We start from the raw sequence: 23,951 nt of genomic DNA on the forward strand, positions 1-23,951 counted from the left end.
ATATTAAAACTTTCATTTAAATAACTTTCCTCATTTCTGCATATAGATTTAACATCACTAGTTGCATAGTTAAAATATTGACATATTTATAAGCCTGAATCATTTACTGAAATACACCATCATAATTCATGCATATACATAAAACATCAAATAACATAATTAAGCATTTTAAAGCAAAACATCACACAACATAAATAATATAGATCATGTCCAGTTTATCAAATAATGTCTCAAACATATCGAGTCATAATGTGTCAAAATAAAATGTATCAGATGTGCTATGATGAATCGGGGTGAGGCCTCACAACAATAGAAATGGAGAAAACACAAAAAATCCAAAAAATGTGAAAGGAAGCCAACAATATATGTTAAAAAATGTGATAAATACAAGTGTCAAAAATAGAACCAATTGCATTCATGGCGAAGTTGTAGGATGGTGTTGCGCTCAAGTTTTAGTCCCAAATAGATAGAAGATTCCAAAAAATACAAGATATAAAGGGATGAAAGATGACACAATTGTGAGGAGGTACACATAGTAAATGGTATATGCATTCATAAGAGAAAGTAGGGTGGTAGAGTTACGAGAGGCGATGTCTATTAATTGTGGTAGGACGTTGTAGTGTAAGGTGCTGACGATAATTTATAGTGATGGTGATAGTGGGTTTGGTGGTCATGTACATATCCCATTTAAAGCATCAATCTTTTTCAACATTTCTAAAAAATGAGCTCACTGACTAGACATAGATGAATCATCGACATAAATTTTGATTTGGAGTTGCTAACTAGATAAAACACCAATTTTTTTAAAATTTAAAAGTCTGACCCATCTTAGCCCTAAATATTAGAACACACTATGATTCCTATCCTTATATTGTGAATTTTGCCACTACACCATAGGAATATAATTTGTATGCAAGCAAGAACCTACAATATTTTTAAATCTATGAAAAGTTTAAATTTTTATATATAAGATTGTTGAAAAGTGAGCCGACTTAAAATAGTTGCATAAGAGAGCTCATTGCCAACAGCAAATTTGATCTTCTAATCTGATTTTGAATAACAACAGTTTACACGTTAGATTGTTGCATAAGAGAGCTCATTTCCAACAGCAAAATCTTCTTATCTGATTTCGAACTGCAATTCGACATTCGCATATTCTTAAAACCCAAAATACATCATCTTCTGAATTACGATTCGACATTCGCATAATCTTAAAACCCAAAATACATCATCTTCTTCTTTATAATTCGGAATCATGTTTCCAGACCTTTTGCGTTTGAAGCAGTAATTTCTAATGGCCATGGCGATGACAATGCCGATGGCCTTGGGGAACCTCAGGAATCTAAATTCACGTCAATTGACACACTTTTCTCGTGCGAGTTCATTCTTTTTCCCGTCCATTTGTCCTATGGTCCAAAAAAGGACACAATGCAACGGGAAAATTTGCAGTACTTTTCCTGCTGCTTCTGCTTCTGCTTCACAGGAGAATTGTGCCAATGAAAGGTATCCCGCCTTTGATAGAATCTTACTCTTTAAGAGGCATGATATTTCCACAGTCCATAATTGCCTTATTTTTTGGTCTGCAATTATCTTTTCAGGGTTTCTTTGTCGTGCGAATTTGTTTCCATTGCTATGCACATTTTCTCGTAATTCTTGTTACTTTTCATTTTCCGCTTTTAGAAATTTTAGAAAAAATTTAACGCGTTGTTCAAATTGTGACAAGTTCTACAAGATAAAATTATTAAATTACCGAAATTTATGAAATCTCCTAGTTTTCCTGAAAGGAAATTAGGAGCAGCTGTTTTTGCTTTGTTATTATTAGAATTATATTTGATAATTAATTGGCCATTGCTCGATCAGTTTCTATGTAAATTCTTAATAAGCAATTTTTTCCCTAAACTGTCTATTAAATCTAAAGAAATAGTTCCGTACAAAATACTCAGAAATTTAATTTAGTGACGTAAGATATCGGATAGGGCGACAGGAACTGTGATGCCTTCCAAATCAGAGCATGGAAGTAAATGATTACGCCTATTGCTATATTGTATATAAAATTAGTCACCTGGAGATCCTGTTACAGGTAGATAGCCGGGGACAGGCTCCTCGTCACTAAATTAAAGCTGTAGCGCAACTTATCTGAATTTGAATTAAACTCGAGTCCACAGTAAAGTCAAAACTTATGTGTAAAATCTATGTCTTGAGATTCAAACTCCATTAAAAAGAGCATTCTATCTCCTTTAAATGGTGTTACCTATATGAATTTGTCTGGTCAAAACTTTTATTCAATTCCGAATTGTGTTACTAATTTTATTTTTATTAGAATCCAAATCGGCCATTTAATCTTGAGGATTGGAGGCATGCAGTGCTGAACACGTTGAAGCTGATTCAAAAAGACGATAATCCTTGGAAGACGGCATCTACTCTTGATTCTGATTTGTTCAAGGGTCTATGACAATACACATCCTTATGTCCCATGTTTCTTTGGCACAATTAAGTGAAGAGAACCATATGGAGATGTAGACGGAAAAATGTCTCCTTGATTAAACAATCGTTTTTAAAGATTTATGGTGGGGGTTGTATAGCAACGCCTGTCTATGAAATAGAAATTACTACAAACAAATCATAATACATCAAAGCTACATAACACACCTTTGAGAATATTGGGCCTACCCAAACCTATAGAAGCAAAACAAATGCTACTATGATTTGCCAAAAGCCCAAAATAACCCTCCTAGCCTGATTGATACACAGAAGCAACACAAGCAAATTACAACCAAGAGAGACAATATAAAATTTACTACACTACTCTATATTAGTCCCTTTAACTAGGAAATACATGTCTTGTGTTAACCATTTCTTCAACCAAGGGCATATTGACATCCCTATTCATCCCTCTTAAATGACTAATAAGAGAAGGAAAGTGTACACTACAACATATCATTGATCACCACTGAGAATAAGGAATAGATGACCCACAAATGAAAATAATCATGTAATCATTGCCTATGTCCTATGTTTGAACAACTCCAATACTGGTGAATACGCAATGTAGATAGAGAACGACCAACATCTTCTCAATATGCACATAGGATCCTTATCTTAGATTGCAATTCATCTTTAAGAAGGGGAATACTTTGACAACGCCGTGAATATACAACTTCCACTTCTAGCTTTGCTTGCATGGTTAAATACTATGTTGACATGCTAGAGGTTTGGTTAGGTAGGAACATTTGAAGAAGCCTGAAACACACTTCTGCATTTGGAACATAGCGAGCCAGATTGGAGATAAAATTTCCACAAACTGCTGCCTTTGAGTAGTGACCATTCACCAATGCTTATTTCCCCTAGATAGACTTCACAAACCCTAGAGATGTTTGGGCTTCAATAGGAAAATATGCATTGTAAATGGGGGGCTTGAAATGTATGCTTGCGATAATTGATTCCTATCTCGATGCACCAATGACTGGCTCTACATCCCACCCAAGTAAGCAGCACAAAGATTGGGAGCAAGCTAACTATTCCAATATATTGTAGTCACTACCTTTGCAAAGAAACAAAAATTCCAACATCTCTAACCTTCAAAATACTGCAAATCTTTGTTGTTCACATAGAGATGTTAATGCACAATCAAATTCTCAAGAAAATTCTTGGGCTTGTGCATCATCATTTTCAGAAACTGCATAGCTGTGGGGCACATGTATAGGCTGGGCAGAATATGTCCATGTGTTGGGATCGAAATGCTTGGGTGGAAATTGCTCTTCTCTTGGGATCAAAATACTCAGGCCGAGATTGCTTGATTGTGGGGCTTGTTCATAAACCAAGGTGGTAATTGATGAGTTCTTGGGCTCCTTCCAACCTTGGGCAGAAATTGCCCACTTGTTGGGCTCTATCAACATGGAGTTGAGTGGAAATTGTTCATGTTGTTGAGCTCCTGATTTTGACAATTCGAACAATATCACCTTCTTGGGCAAGCACTCCCAAGTGCTTAAGCGGTAAATGTGATGTTGTTGGGCGCAACTGTTTGAGTGAATATTGCACTAGTCTTGGGCTCAATGCTCAAACTTGAGTGGACATTGCTATTTCTTGGGGCTTGATGACAAGCAGGTAAATGCCCAGCTGCGGGCCTCACGAATTTCTGTATTCGCATAGGAGTTGGGCTCATACATCATCTTATCGGAAATTGTCTTGTGTTTGGGCTCGACCCTCCTGATTTTGAAGTTGGTTTGAAGTTCATCTAAGTGTTGAAAAGCATAATGAAGGCTGGTTTATATCAGATTTGGTTCCAACTTGCTAACTTTACCAGCAAGTCCCCTCGCTTCGTAAATCCCCCTAATCAATCTCTAACCTTGCTTTGGTTGCCATGTGGTATTGATTGGAAACTCGACATCCCTTATGGTGGTGTGATCAATTCAAGACCTCTTAGATTTTCCAAACACTTCATATTCGTGCTTTCTCCAATTCAAGAGCCTTAACTAAGGATTTGGCATTTGATCTTCAATTGTAAACTCTTAGCTCCAACAAGGTTTCGACTCTCACCCACGACAAACGCTTTCCTTCGTCCTTGCACCTAAGACCACTCTAAGACCTTGACATGCCACTATGACCTCGAAAGGATGCCATACTGCCATCAAGACTACTAAGCTTCTGGCTGCTAAAGCAAAAAAAGGGGCTTCCCATTTGCAATGGGGTGATGGTGTGAAAACCTCACAACACATAGTAGTATGTTGATAATGTCAACTTAATTGAAGTTTAAAGAAATTACACCTGAGTTTTCCAAAATGTGGATGTCGACTTGATTGAACAACAATTACACCTGAGGTTTCTCAGATGTTAATGTGGTTTATTTTTCGAAATAAGACAATCAATTGAACTTAACTGCCAACTGTATATTTCACTTATGGTTTACAATGTCCTATTAAAACATTTAGAGTTATACAACGGAATTTAAGAACTAATGGATATACTGATCACAGGTTGGAGCTTTCATTTGTTGTTGGCACGCAGCTCATTCCACATCCTGATAAGGTGCCATGTACTTTTCTTTACATGTAAAATTTCCTGTGTAGCTGTTAAATGATTTAAGTGCTACTATGTTGATCTATGAAGACTTATTAGAAAAAAGTTATCACGTATCTCTGATTTGGACAGACTATATAGGAGTTTGTTTAGATAATGCCATCACTCATTGCTTGCATGATATCGTCCTCGAGGGACCAACATTTACTTATTTTCAAATTGTCCACGAACCAGGCTGATAAAGGTGGAGAGGATGCACTATTTGTTAGTAGCTATAATGGGGGCGTTCTTGCCGTTGCTGATGGTGTTTCTGGGTGAGATTTACTGTTTAAACAGATCTGTAATATTTAATATACATTTTTGTTCTCTGTCTGTTGTTCAAAATTTACTTTTTAGTTTATTTTTTCAGAATATTGACCAGTCGTCGATGATTTTTCATGGCAGTTGGGCTGATGAAAATGTAGATCCAGCTGTCTTTCCTAAGGAGCTAATGGCTAACATATCATATAGCCTTGATGATGAGGTACAATCCCACATTCATCTCTGTGGTCTTGTTAGTACCAATATCAGTACCTCTATGAAATTTTTTTTCTCATGTCAGATTTGTAGACAGTATTGCTGTTATGCTAGTCAGGTTATCCTCTCATTCAATCTGTTATAAGTGATGATCTAGTTTGTCTACTTAGTACTAAGAGTGTTTGCAGATCATTCTTGAATAGGGAATGTAAAAGTATGTTTAGCCAAACTTTCTAAGGTCAAAAAGTCCACCACAAAACATTAGATGATACATTGACAAAGACTGAAAGGTGAGGACAATGTGAGAAAATTATTTACAAGGTTTCTTTAACACTACATTCAAGGAAAAAAAGGACATACGTGAGAAAGGGTAGAATGTGAATGACAATGCCACAAGGGAAAATTATTCAAATGGAAATTTTGGTCGAAAATGGCAACTAAGGTGGCAATGGCTTCAGAAAACTGCAACCAGCAAAAAATATTAATAGATGTCATTCCAAAGCGGTGAAGCTTAAGAGGTTTGAGGCAAAAAGTTGAAGATGAAGCAAGGATAAGTGTGCTGTGCTTTTCAAGTTTTCAAGTATCATAATTGGCATAACATAGTGAATTAATTGAATAAGGAATTGTAAAAGTACAATGACTCAAGGAATGACATTCTTTTTTAAGATGGGATTGTAGATGTGCAATGAGTCAATGAATTGCATTTTTTTCAAGAATGAAGTTGTATAATTTTCTTGTGGTTGTACCAACATGTAGTGGCACTATAAGTGACTGGATTGGAGAAGAAAACACAAGAAGTTGGAACCAAATTTCACTTGTGTCAAAGCCAATGCAAAATCATGATTTAAGTGGTTGGAAAATTTGTGACTAACAAATGTAAGTTTGACATATTGCCATTCATAATTGCAAACCAGTTGGTAGTGAGATTATAAAAGCACAAGCTATGTTGTGTTTCTTTTGTGGCAATGCCACTCTAAAATGGTCACTAAGTTGCAATCAGAACTTGAAACCATGAAAGGAAATAAAATTAAAGTTTAAATGGTGCTTTCCTAGTGGTAATGCTTTTGTAAATGGCGAATCACTTGACAATATCTTGAGAACATGATAAGGAGTTAAGTTGGCCAATGATAAATCTAAATGCCCATTTCCCTTTTCGAAAGCAAGAAAGCACATAAAGTTCCATGGTGCCCTTATCCTAAAATAAAACAAAATTTGAAGCATATCAAGCCTATATGTGAAATGTCCTCTCGTTTTAATCACTAAGAGACCTTTGCTTCAGTTGTTAAGAGCAGAGGACAATCCTATAGCATTGTTTTTGTGGGTTTTGGAAGGCAGAATTAAGGCACCAAAATGGAGGTTGTTCAAATTTGAATTGTCATAGTCAAGCTTAATTCTGAATTACATGCAATTGCTGCTATTTTGCAAGATATCCTAGGTTGCTGCTGTCACATACTGATTAAAACTGATTTTTTATGTTAAGATGGTAAAATGGGACAAGTGTAGTATATGTAATTAGTTTCCAAGCATATATGGATTAGGGCATTTGAGTTCTTTGACTTGAGTTCAACTGATTCTTACTATTTGTTGGCTAATTTTTTTATAAGTCACTAGGACTACAATTAACAAAATGGTAACTTTAGGCAATGATGTAGTGAGATAAATCTCTCCTCTCAGCAATAGGGGAGATTCCCTTCTTACTGTAAGAGGCTACAACAAAAACCTGACTGAAATTGACAAATGGACGGTTCTCTGAATCATTTCCTCTTTTTCCAGGAATGATTTCATGGTAACAACAACTACTTCCAAATTAACAAAAGGAATCTACTGCTACAGTAATACCATTGGCTTAGTAGTTGACGTAAGAACAACATTTAAGACAGTAGTTATAACTTAATTTGTTTGGTTGAAAATAAGAATGCAAAGTATCTTACGATCAATCCTTTTGAAGAATAGAGTGAATAACTAACAAGGTGCAAAGTCTCTTGCTAGCTATCCAAATTGAAATAATATACTAGAAACTAAAGCACAAAGGTTTTAGTCCCTAGTACTTGTAGCCACTAATAAACTATAACAATCCCATTTCCATAAGCTCAAAGTCTCCAGGTTGCAAAACCGAACACTCAAATGCTTCACAGATGCAGATTATAAATTGGAACAAAGATAAATTGATCAATGCAGCTTAAGAAAACATTGACCAATTTCAAGCCTCACAACCAAAGTTTGAGAAAACTGCTTATTTATTCAATTCAAAAAGTTTTGTATCTAGAAACACAAAGTTTTTGAGTTACAAACATCAGCATAGCCTTCTTGTATAAAGCAAAAGATGATTATTTAGATGAGCTCTCTCCTTTATATAAAAAAAGAAGAGAGAGAAAGGTGGATAGGAAAGGGGAAACCCTTAATCACCTTGACTTATTCTACTAACAAACTTATAGCTAACTGACTTATTCTAAGTTGCACGTCTAATGTTGTTGCAACTTGATTACATGAAGCATGTATACATGTGCATGTTTCCTGTATTTACAAAGTACATTGCTTCTACATGTAATTTGTCAAACCTATTTCTGTCTCTACAAAACATAAGAAAGAAGTGCTCAAGGCACTTAGAAAATTCATCACAACGTAGCCATGAACTCATTGAATTTGTGCAACGATTCTTGCAAGCTGTCGCATCTAGTTCTCCTGTGCTTCGTGCAACAATTGACAACTTGCGGATGACATTTGGGTTCTTTGCAGTAACATTGATACACTCCTTAATCTTGCTTTGGAGATCATGAAGTGAGAATCTATAGCTTGTGAGGGTATCAATCTCTCCAAAATCAAAGTCCTCCGCCCCAAGCTGTAAGCGAATAACTTCCTCAAACTCTGTTCTGAGAACTCCCTCATCAACAAATTCTCCATCTTCAGTGGTCATTGCACATGTGAGCTGCTGAAAACCATTGCTGATCACGTGCTCTTGGTCTTGTAAACATTTCACTGTTGCTTCACCTTCAACCACTAGGCTTTGCAACATTTTCTCCCTGTTGTCCATCAGATGCAAGGTGTTGTAGTACATCTCTACTGAAGAGAAAATACCGCAATTATGCAAAACATCTGATTCAACTTCACTCATAGGCCTCCACTCATTCAGGTCCACATCAAGAGACCTAAGGTGATAAAATGAACTAAGAAGGTCCTTCAACCTAGCTGAAATGTCTCTTCCATATTTGAGTATTCAAAAGCAATCTTTGATCACATCATCCTCTTGGGTCACTAGATGATCACGCTAGTTGTTGATGGCGTTGGCTTTCTTTGCAATTTGCACTGCATGTTCTGAAGATTCAACTTTCAAAGAAGAAGCCTTCATCTTTTCAACAATGTCCTGTAGTCTGACATTCTCCATCTCAAGCTTGCTCTTCCTTTTCCACAGCTTACAATTCTTTTGTGTGAGCATACTAAGAGCATCATTGCATCTTGCTGACAAGCCTAGTGAGATTGTTTTTCAAGTTCAATGGTGGTGAACTTGTACTTGCTGACAAGCCTAGTGAGATTGTTTTTCAAGTTCAATGGCGGTGAACTTGTAATCACTTGTTTGCATCAATTCTGTTGGCTTTTCAACCAGAGGCTCAACTACTTCTATCCCTTGGCAGCAGTGGTAATTAGAATGGACACTGAATCAACCTATGAAACTGTAGCTACAATAGGTGGGGTCTCAACCATAATCACTACAGGAGTTGGGTTGCTATGTGTGAGCTCTGTGATGAATTGCTTGAATTGTGTCGATGAAGTACCCATCAATGCCTTGGAGAGAACCACAACATTGGGGATAGACTTGGCGTATGCATTAAACACACTCTAAAATCTATGATATTGCTCCACGGTTAGGACTACAAGAGCAACCGAAGAGATAGGCTTAGCCGGTGTGATCAGAGTTGGATCTTCATGGAATGGTGCCTGCTCATTGGATCTTCGTGGAATGGTGCCTAGAAGGAAAAGTGTCCATGGCAGCATGCAAGGCTGAATCTACCAAAGCTCTTGTAGAAGAATTAATGACATGTTTTTAAGGAGGAATAACACATGCATTTGCAATTGCATGTTTTGTTGGGTTTAAACTCCCCACCTATATGCATTTTAACACTAACTCAAGTTAATAGACACATCAATAAACTTTACAAATGCAATACCACGTGGGTTTGGATTCAAATTCCCCACTTATAAACACTAAAATTAAAAAAACATGCTATTGCCTTAAAAAGGTCCACTTAAATGATTTTGGGACATATATTTATTGGCGTGTGGGGTTTTAATAGGTGTTTAGCATGTTGATATATGCTTTGAGTGATAAAAACCCCACCTTCATGCATTTTAGTGTCTCATGTAATTGAATTTAATAAAAACTATAGTTTTTGATAAAGTAACATGAAAATAGACTTAAAAAGGCTATTTTTCATAAAACATTAAAAACTATGGTCAAATCAACTCGAGCAAGCAAAAAATTTTAAATGGGTGTCAAAATCCACTTTAAATATTAAATACAATTTTATTTCATGCAATTACCAAAAAAATGCTCACTTTTGGAAGTGGTTTTTAATGACGATGTGTTGTTGGCCTGAAAACCCCACCTTTTCCTTTATTACTTAAGTTGGACAACTCCATTTGTTTCAAGCAGGATTACAAGGGCTATGATCGTAAGGCAAAAACAAGACTCAAAACTATTTACAACAATAACAAAATATGATTCTAATGAGAGATTGATAGAGGATAAACATGCTCGAACAGCCGGTGAGATAATAACAAGGAAACTTCCTCAATGTGTTCCTCCAAGAAATACTGATTACTATTTATTAAGCAATCACTAAGTGATCTACCCAAGCTCTGTAGTATAATATGTAGATAGATATATTCTCGAACAAAGAATAATGCATAAAGAAGAGCCTCTTGACCCATGGTCCTAAATATCAATGGTACCGTCGATGCTTTGACGAAACTGACAATCTTTTTAAGACAAAGTGGTAAAGAAGAGAGTTGCAATATTTGTAAGTCCATTGCGGTGAGGGTGGGCAATGGTATGCCACCACCCATTATCTCCCTCCGTGCAAGTTCGAAGGTGCCAACTTAGCTTGAAATTGTTGGTCAAGGAATTCAAATCCGAACTTTGATCAGTAATATAATGGGAATGCAAATATATATATTATATGTATGCATGTATGTATATGTATATGTATATATTAGTATGTATACGCATATATGTATATATACATATTTATGTGTACATGTATATTTTATGCTCCTTGCTTGTATATATATCCATATATATTTATATAACCATGAAATTATCATTATATTGTTGATTGAATAGTTAAGTTTTTTTCATTATAAGATTAAGTTGTATATCCAATCCTTTATATATTTTTAGTAAAATTTCTCTTCAAATGTTTGATTAGATATCTAAATAATAGGATTAAACAAGATAAGGATCGCGTTAACTAGACCAATTGGATGATTGACAATTTACGACGATTGACTTGGCTATATGGCTCTAGAGTAACCAAACACTTAAGGTAAACTTATCTCTTGGCTCTTAACAAAGGTGGCAACTTCGGCCTTTCCATGTGTGCGCCTCTCTCCTTGATGATACTCTCCCTTCTCTTTTGCACAATGATCCAACCTCCTTCATCCACTTAGACACACAAAGTTAGACATAATCTTTTAACCATACAAGGCATTTATGTAGCAAAACATTAGATGCTAGCATTTCCATCATAAATTCCATTAATCTATCAACAAATATGTACAATATATTTCAAATAACGACATCACATCTCTAATCATGAAAGTTCAATAGTAATATAAAAAGTTCATGAAGGAGAGACATAACACTTTCAACAAACTTCCTAATGTTGCAAAGCATAAATAGTTTGTTGACATTGTTTGAAGTTGATATTTGTGTGGCAATTATGGATAGACTCACGATATTCAAGGAAGGTTGATGGAGAGAAGATTACCAAGACAATTTTGACATTGTCTTTGCAAAGAGAGTTGTAGAGATTGTTAACGTAACCTTAAACCTTAATTTAAATTTCAAACTGAGTCCTCTATTTCTAAATTTAATATGTATGTACTTTAATTATAAATCTGTATCTTGAATTTGTGTGTGCTTTGAGGTGTGAGCCCTTGGTAGGATTGTGCTTGGCTTATGGACATTGAAACCCAATTGGGTGCATTTATGAGGCGATGAATAGGGCCAAAGAAGCCACCCAAACAATTATCGAGGGGATAAAGATAGATTTGATCTTATTTTGTAGACATTACTAAAGGTGGAGTTGATCATTGATCTAAATGGAACAATCTACTCGTCCAGCCCATTCATGTAGTGTGGTATAATTCCAATCCATGTTATGGAGGGCCTTCCAGCATGCATTAAGAGGGTGGAAATTGAGTTTGAGTTGAGAGACCTGATTATTATAGAGTTGTAGAATTACAAGCAAGCTAGGGGAAATCCCTTTTCTTCAATACTAGGTATTTGAGGGACATCCATCTAAACATAGGTCATAAAAATTGGGGTCTATAGATATCTCATAAGTTACAAAATACAATTATTAATAAAATATTGCTTTCTTACAAACTTTTGAATATAGGTGTTTGATGAGAATATGGAGGTGGTATTCTTCCAATTTTTCAAGAATTTTTCTCAAACCTTGCAGTGCTTCTAGCTACAGGTGCAATTGGAGTTTTCTCAATGTCATTTACATTAAAAAATATAATAAGTTGACTCTGATGCTCCAATGACCTAATTTTTGTGCAATACAACCTTTAGTTTCAGTCAAAAAGTGTGGATAATCTAGAGGAACTTAGTGATTGGATTGTGCAAGATGAGGAGTCTTGAATATAGAGGACAAGAGCACTGATAATTAGAGGTAGTCTATGGAGAATATGGCTACAGTAGTAGCAAGAGAGTTTGGAGTGGATGACATCAATGTTGTAGAATTGGAGACATCATCATCTAGTAGTAGGGTGGAGCCATAAGTGTCACCTTCTAGGCCAAACAAGGAGCTACAACCAGGACAACTAAGTACAAAGTACTCCCCCAATTTTCCACTAAACAAGGAAGAGGAAATTGTAAAATCTTGTAATTTGTAACTTGTCTAGAAATGCAATTTAAGATAATATTTTTCAAAGAAAATCATCGTAAATAAATTCATAATAGTTATCAACTAGCTACTATATCTGCATGATGATGTGATTTTGTATTCTATTTGTATTCAAATCTAATAGAACTTCCCCAATGTTTTATAGACTTGTTGGATTCATTTGGTAAATAACGATTGCACAAATTTTGTGTTTTAAAAGAAATTTAAGTAATTTTTTATGCTGACTAGTTTTGCTGAGTTTTTTGTCAAGTCAGAAATCTCTTGTAATGTCGTCGTGTTTAGCAAGTTTTTGCAATTGGCTAGGTTAGTTCACCATCGCGACCCTCGTGAGCTGGTAGTAGGATTTGAGGGTCTCAGTTATGTGGTTATAGGCTTTCCAACAGCCTATGGTGTTTTGGTTCCGTCTGACGGACTTACTATTTATAGTAAGTCAATTTGTTGGTTCCGATGTGCTCAGTTGAGTTAGAAGAGTTGAGTGATGCTCTCAGTTTTTATTTCAAGCTTCTAGTTTGGGCTCCAAGAATCTTGGAGGGAACGTCTATTTTTAGTAAGTCACCCCATCAAGTTCATTCATCTTCTTTCATCATTAAGATCACTTTGGTGTTGTTAGATTTCGATTCTGATGCTTCTTCAATTCTTTTCGCAAGATCGGTGAATTATTATTATTATTCATCTAAATACACTAAGGTTGCTATTTTTGTTGGTGTTTAATATTGGTCACCTCAATCTCATAGCTCGTTAGAACCGGGATGAAATGTTTTAAATCATGGGCGCAAGAAACAGTGGCCTCGAGTGTCAAAATATTGAGTTATGGTGGAAAAGGTCATTTTTGGGAGCCAAAAGTAATTAATAATTATATTATATGGCACTTTGTTATATTTTAATATTGTATTGAGGAAGCTTGTGAAGTTGCATTTGGGAAACTTTGTGCCATTTGGAAATTATAAATATGAGCCCATTTGATGAGTAAAGCATCCGATTGTTTGATTATCTTATTTTGTTTTGTCGTCTTTGTGATGTTCTCTAAGGTTATTTCCTTTGCCCTTGCTGAAGTATAAGGGTTTGAAGCTTATTGCGGTTTTCCACTACTGAGGTATAGTGGAATTGGTTGATTTGCAAATCTGAATTAATGTAACTCTCTTACTGTAACTACTGTGGCTGAGAGGTATTCAGTTGCTGAAGAATTTGGTGAAGAAGTTTGATTTCAGAATGCTCATTTCTTTCTCTGTTTGGACACCCAGTTATTTCATACTGTTTGGGCTTTGATATCATTTGCCACTAAGGCACCTGCTGCTGCCTTTTGATGCCCAGCTTTCCAGTGTTTGGGCTTTGTTTTGGTGCCTAGCTTGTTGGCACTTTAATGCCCTTATCATCTGCTATTGGCGTAAGATTATCAGTGGTTTTGAAGGGTTCAATTTCCCTTATCGGGCTGCATTTGACAAACAACCTGGTTTGGATTTGGACTAGCAAATTAGGGCAGGCCTGTGTGCTGCTAACAGGCGTCTTTCATCTGCATATCGCTGCCCAGATTTTCAAGCAATCTGCTGCTGCAAGTCGTCCATGAGATGAGAATATACCAGGTTCATTTTCATTTGTTAAAAAAAAAGATTATTATTAATGTGTTGTGAGATTTTCACACATTGCCCCAAATCTTGGGGACTCCCCCTTTTTTTAATCACCTTAGCAAATTTTTGGATTGCACTAAAAAAATTTGAGTTTTGAAAATTTCACGCCTTGGCACCTTCAGGACAAATATGGGGAGGCTTAGCTTATTTTCACCTGGTTTCAACTTGATTTTCCAGAGCTATCAATTTTATCCCTAGGCCAAATAATTTTCTAAGTTAATTTCAACTTGGCAGGATAAAATTGTGAATTTTGTACTTAGACGTTTTCTTTTGAAAATTTGGTTTTAATTGTGTAAATTTGGATGATTTTCAAAAGGGAAATTTTAATTAGACTTAAGTTTTTGGAAAATCTCAAATTTTTCTTTGGTGAAAATTTTAATTTGTTGAAATGAGGCTAAATTGCAAAAAATCAATTTTTGGTTCTAGATGCAATTTTATTTTATTTTTATTTTAGCTTGGCAAAATCGATTTGGTAGAAAATTGCAAAAAATTGGCTTTAATTGGATTAATTTGCCTTGAAAGCTTTCAATTTTTAATGAATTTGGTAATTTAATATTGAAAAAATGGCTTTTGATTAGCCAAAATCCAAATTTAATGACGTATTAATTACTAAATCCTCATTAAACGGAAATATTTAACTCCCTCAAGGCCATTTAATTTCGTTTTGCAATTTGGAGCTAATTGGCAAATTTAAAAGTGCAATTTTCTTTTGGCAAAATTAATTTTTTTTGAGCTAAGTATTTAATTGGGGGCCTTAACTTGGATTTAATTTTTGTTTTTTTTCCTCCTCCAGGACCAGGTCGACCAGCTTAGAGGGAAAGGAAATTAGGTATAAAGGAGACCCCAACTCCCATTTCTTCTTCACAATTCATTTCTTCCTCTCTATCCTTGGGCAAATTTCCTTGGGAGCAGATTTTTCCAGACTTGGTGAGTTTGTGGAAGGCAGTTTTCTTGCATTTGTTGGGCAAATTTCCTTAGGAGCAAATTTGATGCTTAGGCGATTTTGTTCGAAAGCAGATTCCTCTCCATTCTTGGACGATTTTGCTTGCATTTAGCCATTTCCATGCTTGGGCGAATTAAGGACTGCATTTTCTTGGCGATTTTGTTGAGACAAGGGATGCATATGGAAGTTTGAATTTTGTTTGTTGAGCAAGTGTTGGATAGTTTTAGAAGTTTAAATTTCTAATTTGCAAAGGGATTTGAAATTCTTGAAAGTCATATCCTAGGTTCCGAAAAGTCGTTGTAAGATTATTGGTTAAGGTGAATTTTCATCATCTAGAGTTGCAAGGGGTGCTTAAGCTGACATCCATCTTTCGTTCTAGTCTAAGGATTGCTCCGCTTGGTTCTTCTTGCCTTCTGGTCCACCACTCTACCATCCCGTAATAGGGCGACGAGCATGGAGGATGGTAGTGCAAGTAGGAATCCCAAGCGAGCAAACACTAAGAAAGACAAAGAGGATATGATGCCCAAAACTTCCTTCTTCTTGAAAATGAAGAGAATAACCGACACCAATATCGGTACAATGGACATGATACGGATGAGGGACAGACTGAAGGAAGGACAATCCCCCTTGGCAAAAAGGATATACAAGAGCGGAATTGTACACGCAGCGGCTTTTCCTCCCACATTGCCCTGTCCAGAATTGATTGTGGAATGTGCATCCAGATTTGATCTAAACAGTAATTCCATCATTTTTGATGAAGGGAAGAGAGTGTTGGCCAGCATTGGCGAACAAGCAATCGAAGAAACATTCAACATTCCCCAGTACAAGGGCATGACGATTGTGATGATGGACCAAGCAACTAAATTATTTCAAGATAACCAAGAGGCCTATTACACGCATCTAAAGCAGAATTGGATACGCGAGGGAAGGAAAGGAGTTAACAGATCATCGAGGCTCACAATGGCAGATCTCAAACCAGAATATGGTGATCTCGTTGTTCTGCTCAGTCGGATCATGGGCCTAGCTCGAGGGATGAAATTTGAAAACTGGATGTACTTCTTCATTGATGAGATTGAGAAAGGGAAAAGAAGGTTTGATTGGGCCAAGATCATAAGCGAGAACTTAGAATTGCAACTCGAAACCGTGCAAAACCAAAGGCAATTCTACATGGGCTCCTATCTGTTCTACCTAATTGCTAGATTGTACAAGAGTCCGGGACTTAAGGCCTTAGGAAAAGTTGGCAGTGGACCGGGACAATATTTGGTACATGAATGCTATTTGCAGCTCCATTTGCACAATAACAAGGATAACAAGATATTTTGCAATGCCTTCGCCATGAAGACAGTAAGGGTATTACAAGGGACACCTGCTAAGAGACTTTCATCGGAAGCAGAAGCAAGAATTAAGAAGTTTGGGAGTTGGTTCATCCAATTTCTGCAGTTTACATACATTAGAGTGGCAGGAAGTATAGTTTGTCCCAAGAGGCTTCCAAGGTACCCACCCGACAAGGTAGTTTTGTTAGAATTGGCTAGGCAACTTGAGCACTATGATAGAATAATGAGAAACGAAGAGAAAACAGGCATTTCATTCTCAATCGTAATTGGCAATGATAGTTGCCCAAATCAGGCCTCCTTTGAAGCCGCAGAGAAGGAATTGGAATGGTATCATCTAGGATGGTACAGAGCAAGGCAAGGGTTTGACCCTAATGGTCGTATCAAGGCATCTCATGGAAACGAATTTGAGCATGTTCCCACCATAGAAGACTTTTGGGAGATGACTTTCATGTGAGAAAGCTAGCTTTCTCAAGGCTGACGGTGAACATGATGAGGGCTATTAGATGGAGACGCCTCAATATTCCGGATCCACTGGAGGATGATGGAAATGTGTTGAGAGAAGACTATGATACAGTAGAAGGAACAAAATTGAATCTAGTGGATTGGGATGACCATCAGGATCCTTCCTTGGAAGCAGTCACAAGGGTAGTGGATTTACATACCGAGTTGTGGTATAATGAAGGACTAAGGAAGCTACAAAGACAAAGGATTCCCCTTACCTATGAGATGATGAAACCAAAAGAGAGACGAGCAGAATTAGTCGGACAAAAGAATGAAGGAAATAGCCGACAACAGGAAATGATTAGAAATAGCAAGAAGAAAGTTTTGGAGATAGAGAAGGGCAAAGAACATCCAGCGCCTCCAGCCAAGAGACAGCATGCAGCGCCATCAAGAGAGAGTATAATTGAGGCTAGAGGCCAAGAGGTCAATTCAAATGATAAAGGGGTCATGGTGGAGGTGAGCTCTGATTCGGAATCAAGTGGCTATAGTGAAAGCACCGAGTACTCCCCTCTCTTGGAGAACCAGCAAGGAAATGAATGGAAGAAACTAGTAGAGAAGAAGATGGACCAATCGACATCGAGGCAATAAGTCAGGAACCCGAGGCCGTTGGTGATGCTTTGTTAGTCGAACCAAATCCAGATTTGGGGAGATGCACTGCACTACTATGGTTAAGACAAATGCTTATGCCAAGAGGCGTGGTGATAACGACCCATACAGCTGAGGACATCCAAGGGTTAATGGAAAAGGGTGATAGCGAGAACCAAAAACAAATGGAAAGAACAGTGGCAAGGGTAATCAGGAGCGATAATGATGATCACCGAAAGGTTCAGATTGCTATTCCAACAGTCAACAAGGCAATGAATGAGATTGTGGCCCAAGAATATGAGATAGTGGACATAACTTGGGAAGGAATACAGATGATATGGAGTGTGAGGAGGTCCAGGAAGGTATAGCATCAATCAGAGAAAGGTTAAGGAAGGCAAATGAAAGGATAGTAAAGTTGGAGGCTGAGAACAAATATTGGAGAGATAGCCAGCCCATCCAACAGCTGCACCAGGCAGCCCTTCCTGAAGACAGCGGGAGCAATTCAAGAGAGATATCAGCTCAGCTACATGAAGTCAGGGATTGGATCCATGATACAATCCAAGATGGGCGAAATTTCTTGCCTTCCTTCATCTCGACATTCCAGTCATTAGTGGCCATTAGAGACAAGTTCAGGTTATTCGAAGAGGAGTGGAAAGGTTTCCTTCCCATCAAAGATTTGGCTATTCCTAGGCTACAAGCGTTCATTGGGCTACCAGAGGCATATTTGCAAAGGGCCAAATTGGTTGATGAGAGAGGATTGAGTATAGTTGAATCTTGGTTTGTTGCATTGACTACCAGATTTAGAACACTTGAGGAGATACATAATGAGATTGCACGACACAGTCCAAGCGTCGACACTTTTATTTCAACCATGATGAGCGACGTTGGGGTGGCACTTGATTTTGAGGATATTCGAGAAGAAGATATCAATGAGACAGATTTTGGATCAAGATTGGATGAGTTAGGAAAGGTTGCTATTAAGAAAAAACATTTGGGCACCCTTTCCTCTCTTAGCGCTTTTATTGAATTTGCAAAGGAATATGAGAAGGATCACGAAAAGATACTACAAGCAGCGAACAATGTGGCGAAGTCAATGAAACTCAAGGTGAAGCACACACCTTGTCCTCCTATGGAAGAAGTTAACGAAAGGCTAGCTAAGTTCATTGCCTTAGCTAAGAAAATGAAAGAAAAGGGAAGATTTATATTAGAAGATCATTTGATGTAAGCCCAAGTGGCAAATTTCCCCTTTCTTCTAGAATAGGACAAGTGTCTATTTCTGATTGGCCACCATTTTGGTGCCTTCTCGTTGGTCGCCACTTTTTGCACTTTTTTCATTGGTCCATTGATGAGGTGGCGTCTTCTCATTGGCCGATGGGGTGGCAACCCTAATTGGGGTTTTGAGGATCCAATCTGGATCGTTGATCTTGTTTTGATCTCCACCGTTCGTTGTATTTTTGGCCCTATAAAAGGCCATTTTCTCTCATTTGTAAAGTGTTGGACAAATTGTTGCGAAGATAATACCAAAATTGCTCTCTTTTTCATTGTTGCGATTTGCATGTTGATTAAGAACATTGGGTGTTATTGCATGTTTTCTACTTTCACTTAGTTAGATTTCCTTTCAAGTTGTTAAAGTTGGTTGCATTTGAAGTTGTTTAAGTGAAGTTAAAGTAGATGGATAGTTGTATGGTAGCATTGGTAAATGTTTGATAGGGATCAATACTAGGCCACTAGCATCCTAGCGGCTGGTTGGGAAGCTTTGTGTGGTAAACTAGTTTATTATTCCTTCGAATCATTGCACCTGTGGAAGTGAGGCCGCTGGTCAGCTCTCATTAGGTTCGATCTCCGTCCATTTGCTAACCTTCCATTCATAGGAGTAGAATAGTGAGTAGCCGGATAGTCGAAGTTTAGAGAAGGAAGTTAGGGAAGTTAGTCAAATATCATAACACATCCATTCACCTTCCACCACCACCGCTTTCTGTCAACATCACCATTGGCAGACACATCCTCCACCATCGTCACCATCAACATTATCTGCCTCCGCACGTTTCACAAACTGAGCCACCATCACCTTCATCCCACCAAAGTCCAAGTCATCCTCAACAATTTACGTAAGGCCGCCTACATGATTACCAGCAAATCACATCGATAAAACTGAGCGAGTATCCAACGGTGTAAGGAACATTGGAGTTATACTCATGTCTCATGAGTAATAACTTTTCAAGAGAGGAGTTGCATGTTTGATATCCCATATTGAATATTCAATTGCTAATATGTTATGTAAGTGATACAAAACTCGCATCAACATAATGCAGCACTCAAATTTGATACATCCTAAATTGTAATTGATCTTTATCTCAGAGTTAGGAAATTAATTGCAATTGTTGCTTCCGTATCAGTTCTTTCATTTCATGTTTATTTGCAAAAAACTCTTGAATTGAGCACAAACCACTGAGAAACCACATATCTAATTTGTCAGAGTTTGTTTGCCAAGTGTTTGACAAAATGTCAAACCATTGAAATGTGAAAGAAATTGATGCTTGATTTAGCTATAACCAAACAGGGTTATTACTTTCTGGTCCACTGAGTTTGAGTTGAGCCCAAGAATGTGAACTATGTTTTCAAGCGCCATTGATATGTTTGTTTTCGTAGATGTTGGTATATTTTATTTCTTCTTCAACATGGCTAGCTTGTGCTTTGTAACTCTACGAACCCTTTTGTTTTTTAGATACCTGAAAAGGTCATTGTTGCTGCTTCATTTATGTGTTTTCTTTTTAATAAAACTTTGGAGATTTAAGTTATATAGGAGAGCTTGAATCTGTTATTTACTTATTAGCAAGTTTTAAAAAGTTCATTAAACAGGTGAATGGCGATCCCCAATCTCTACTGCAAAAGGCACATGCAAAAACCTGTTCGACTGGTTCAGCTACAGTGTAAGTTTTGCCAGTTCTGTAATCTGTTTTGCCTACATGTATAATTTCTTCATCTTAGCTAACATTCATGTCAATTTTAAGTGCATAACAATGGCATATTAATATTGCATTAACCTAGAACACTTCCAAAATTTAGAAGACAAGTCTATGGTGCTTGAGAAAAAAAGAGTAAAATGTTGGTATCAGGTCAGTGAGATACCAATCAGTTTTCTACACCAGGAAGTCCACCTTAGTTCTCTTTTTTAAGCTACAGTTCATGTTGGTCTCCTTTTGGTAAGCTTTCAAGGAAACAAACAATTAGGGAAATCAGAACGGAGTGCTTTATCTATTTATCTATAGTATTCATCTACCAATTACATAAATTTTGGGAATCAAAAGATGTTTGATGCAACTCTAGATTTTGTATGTTAATGTGGAAACCATCAAAATTTGAATGAATCCTTTTGTGTAATATGATATTCCTTGAGCACAATTTTATTTACACTCAAATGCAGTCAAAATTCTTATATATTATAGCTAAGTTACCAGATTATCTCCAGCAATCCTCAAAGTCTGGTTCGATTCTGTCCAATGTCTGGTCCTTGTCAAATTCTCCTGCAGAGCCACAAATTTGCTGCAAGTTTTGTCAGAGGAACGTGGGCAGAATTTGCAGCAGATTTTGAAGAATTAGCCCAATTGCCAAACCTGGGCTAAATTTGGTCTCAAAACATTTTCTTAGACTTTTTCAATGTGCTTTTTTATAGAGGAAATCCAAATTGACAATAGGTGACATCCAAACTGACGATCGTAGAGGAATCTCTTTAAAAATGATATGATGTCTTTGAATCCAGGGCTTAAAATTTGAATGTCAACTTTTGATCTAACTTGGTTAGAACTTAGAAATTCTCTAATTGATACAAAATAAAAATTCAGATAACTGCACTTATCTTTTGACAATTTCTTTCATTCTCAAACTGTCCCCTTCATATGGAAATATGTTCCATGCACATGACCAAGCAAGTGTATCATATTGTATGTATGGCTAAATGATGCAATTAATATCCTATTGAACTGAAACATAGATATGGCGGTGTATTTTGCTATGTTGCTTTACTACTAGCATAGTGCTGTATAGACTTATTTGTTGTTGCATATATATACACAGACATACATATTTTTAAAAAAATATAAGTTTTTGTATGGATGAACCCAAAACAAATCTTGAACCTGCACCCGTACTGGAATCCAAACTGTCAACTTAGTATTATAGTGAAACATACAGAGAAAGGAATTTTGACAACATTACAGCAACGTGTGTGGACCTTTTGAGTTTATCTGGAATATAAATAATAGGCATGAACTCTGGAGTTTATGGGTGGTTTAAATTCTATGTTGCAAACTATGATATTGTGTTTGAGCATAAAATCTCCTTGTTTCAAATTATAGGATTTCATTGAGCCAACATTTTCATTGAAAACTTACAAGCTTCTTAGCGCTTCAAGTTTATATTGCTGTAGCCACCTATAGACTTTCATGATGATATAATCTTCTGATATCTTCCATGCACACTTTAAGAAGATCTGAAATTTTGAAGCACTCCAACTGATGCCATCTCTATTAGGTAGGTTATTGTGTTGTTGATGGGTTATATATGTCATAACATGTTTGTTTCACTCCCAAGAATTGTTTCATCCCAAGGCAGATTATTTTCCAACTTTACGACTGTTACAGGAAATGTGATTCATGCTCTAGGATTGTTATGACTTTTATTTGTATCCTGTTTCTTTCTCAATTTAACTGCTGAAGGTTTCATTCCAATTTTGTGTCATTTTGTGGTTTTCTTATGATTTTGCCCGCAATGCTAGAATTGTTGCAATGATGGAGAAACATGGGACACTTAAAATTGCAAATGTTGGAGATTGTGGACTGCGGATCTTTCGAAAAGGTATTGAATTTGGAAACAAAAATGTTATTTCAAGAATTTGCTTAATAGCTATTTGGAAATACTTAAGAGAGCTCAACCATTGTTGATATTCTTCTGCATATAATAGATGTTAGGATTTTGCAGGCCAGGTAATATTTGCTACATCTCCACAAGAACATTACTTTGATTGCCCTTTCCAGTTGAGCTCTGAGATTGTTGGCCAGACATATAAAGATGCAATGGTGTGTTACTTTTTACCTTGGCTTGCATGATATGCTAGGCAATCCTAGGTTGAGTCCAATTATTAACTTCTATTTTAGTAATATTTCTAGTCTTTTCATCATTAGAAGCTGCGCTTATGTTCCTATTGCATATTGAATGGAAAGCATAAATTTTCTTAAATAATGATAAAGTACAAATGATTCTCAACTGTGAAATCTATTGTTCTTCCAAAATAATTTTAAAAAATGAAGTGTTATTTTTTTGTTCTTGTAAATGTTGTTTATAGTTTTCTTGGCCTACTCAATATTATATATCTAGAAATGTTTATTTATTTTTGATAAAAATTGAGAAGCATATTTTGTTGAGAACAATTGATCTATTTTGCATGACATTATTTATTTTTAGTGATTTTATGACTCAAAATTTAATCCTTCTTGTTCCTGTGATAGTTAGCAGTCAGGAAGTTATATTTACTTATCATTTTCATTGTTGATTTAGAATGGCTCAATTTGAGTGATCCTAAAAGTTAATAGTTTTTGAGCCTTGGAACCAAAGTTGCTTGGAAGTGGATAAAATTGTTTACATGGACATGGTATCAGTTACAGATACGGATTTTTTTTTCAAGATTGCAGTGAGCCTCAAATAAGATAAAAATGTAAGACTTTATCAATTATATCAATCATATTGATATTAGTTAATCAATAAATTAATGTCTTGAGCTATATTATATTGTGTGGTAATTACTTATAATTTAAAATAAAATCAATTTATTAATTAATAACTACATATAAACTAGTGAATTACAATAATATTAAATAATCAAGTAATGAAATAAAATTATTTAATAAAAAATATATAATACATGAATGACATTTATAAAGGCAAAACATGATAGGATAAAGGGTTGCGACGTGACAAGACCTTTCCCCACACACACACATATATATATATATATAAAGAAAAACAATAACAAGATAGGGGGCAGCAGAAAAGATCGAAGCCATTCACCTTGAATATAACAGGAACTCACCACTAACAAAGAAGCCAAAAAACATTCAACGTGAATAGCGTGAACAAAACAAAATAAAGAGGAAGGAAGATAATTATACACTATCATCTCCATATAGCCATTCCCTTCAAACAAGGACTAAGTCAAGTTAGTTATGAGATTAATTACAACATAACATTCATTATAAATTAGAAAGTACAAGAAGGCACATATAAAGTGGGACCACCAAATACAAAG

At 36.3% G+C, this 23,951-nt stretch overlaps 1 protein-coding gene across 5 annotated transcripts in view; it reads left to right on the forward strand.

Annotated features, from left to right (window-relative positions):
- Positions 1-1,007: 1,007 nt before the first annotated feature.
- LOC149549295 (putative protein phosphatase 2C 26) overlaps positions 1,008-23,951 on the forward strand; it is a 35,376-nt gene continuing 12,432 nt past the window's right edge. For 2 of the 5 annotated variants that reach the window (XM_089792746.1, XM_089792742.1), the window contains exons 1-7: positions 1,087-1,503; positions 4,974-5,025; positions 5,251-5,330; positions 5,461-5,539; positions 20,498-20,580; positions 22,425-22,504; positions 22,628-22,725. In XM_089792746.1, the coding sequence (XP_089648872.1) occupies positions 1,295-1,503; positions 4,974-5,025; positions 5,251-5,330; positions 5,461-5,539; positions 20,498-20,580; positions 22,425-22,504; positions 22,628-22,725 (681 nt within the window). In that variant the 5' untranslated portion in view covers positions 1,087-1,294. Of the gene's footprint in view, positions 1,504-4,973; positions 5,026-5,250; positions 5,331-5,460; positions 5,540-20,497; positions 20,581-22,424; positions 22,505-22,627; positions 22,726-23,951 lie in introns of all 5 variants that reach the window. The other 3 variants (XM_089792744.1, XM_089792745.1, XM_089792743.1) reach the window with 3 other exon arrangements.

This window comes from Cupressus sempervirens, chromosome 7, assembly GCF_028749045.1.
Source record: "Cupressus sempervirens isolate cs-2001-9-10 chromosome 7, ASM2874904v1, whole genome shotgun sequence".
Lineage (NCBI taxonomy): Eukaryota > Viridiplantae > Streptophyta > Pinopsida > Cupressales > Cupressaceae > Cupressus > Cupressus sempervirens.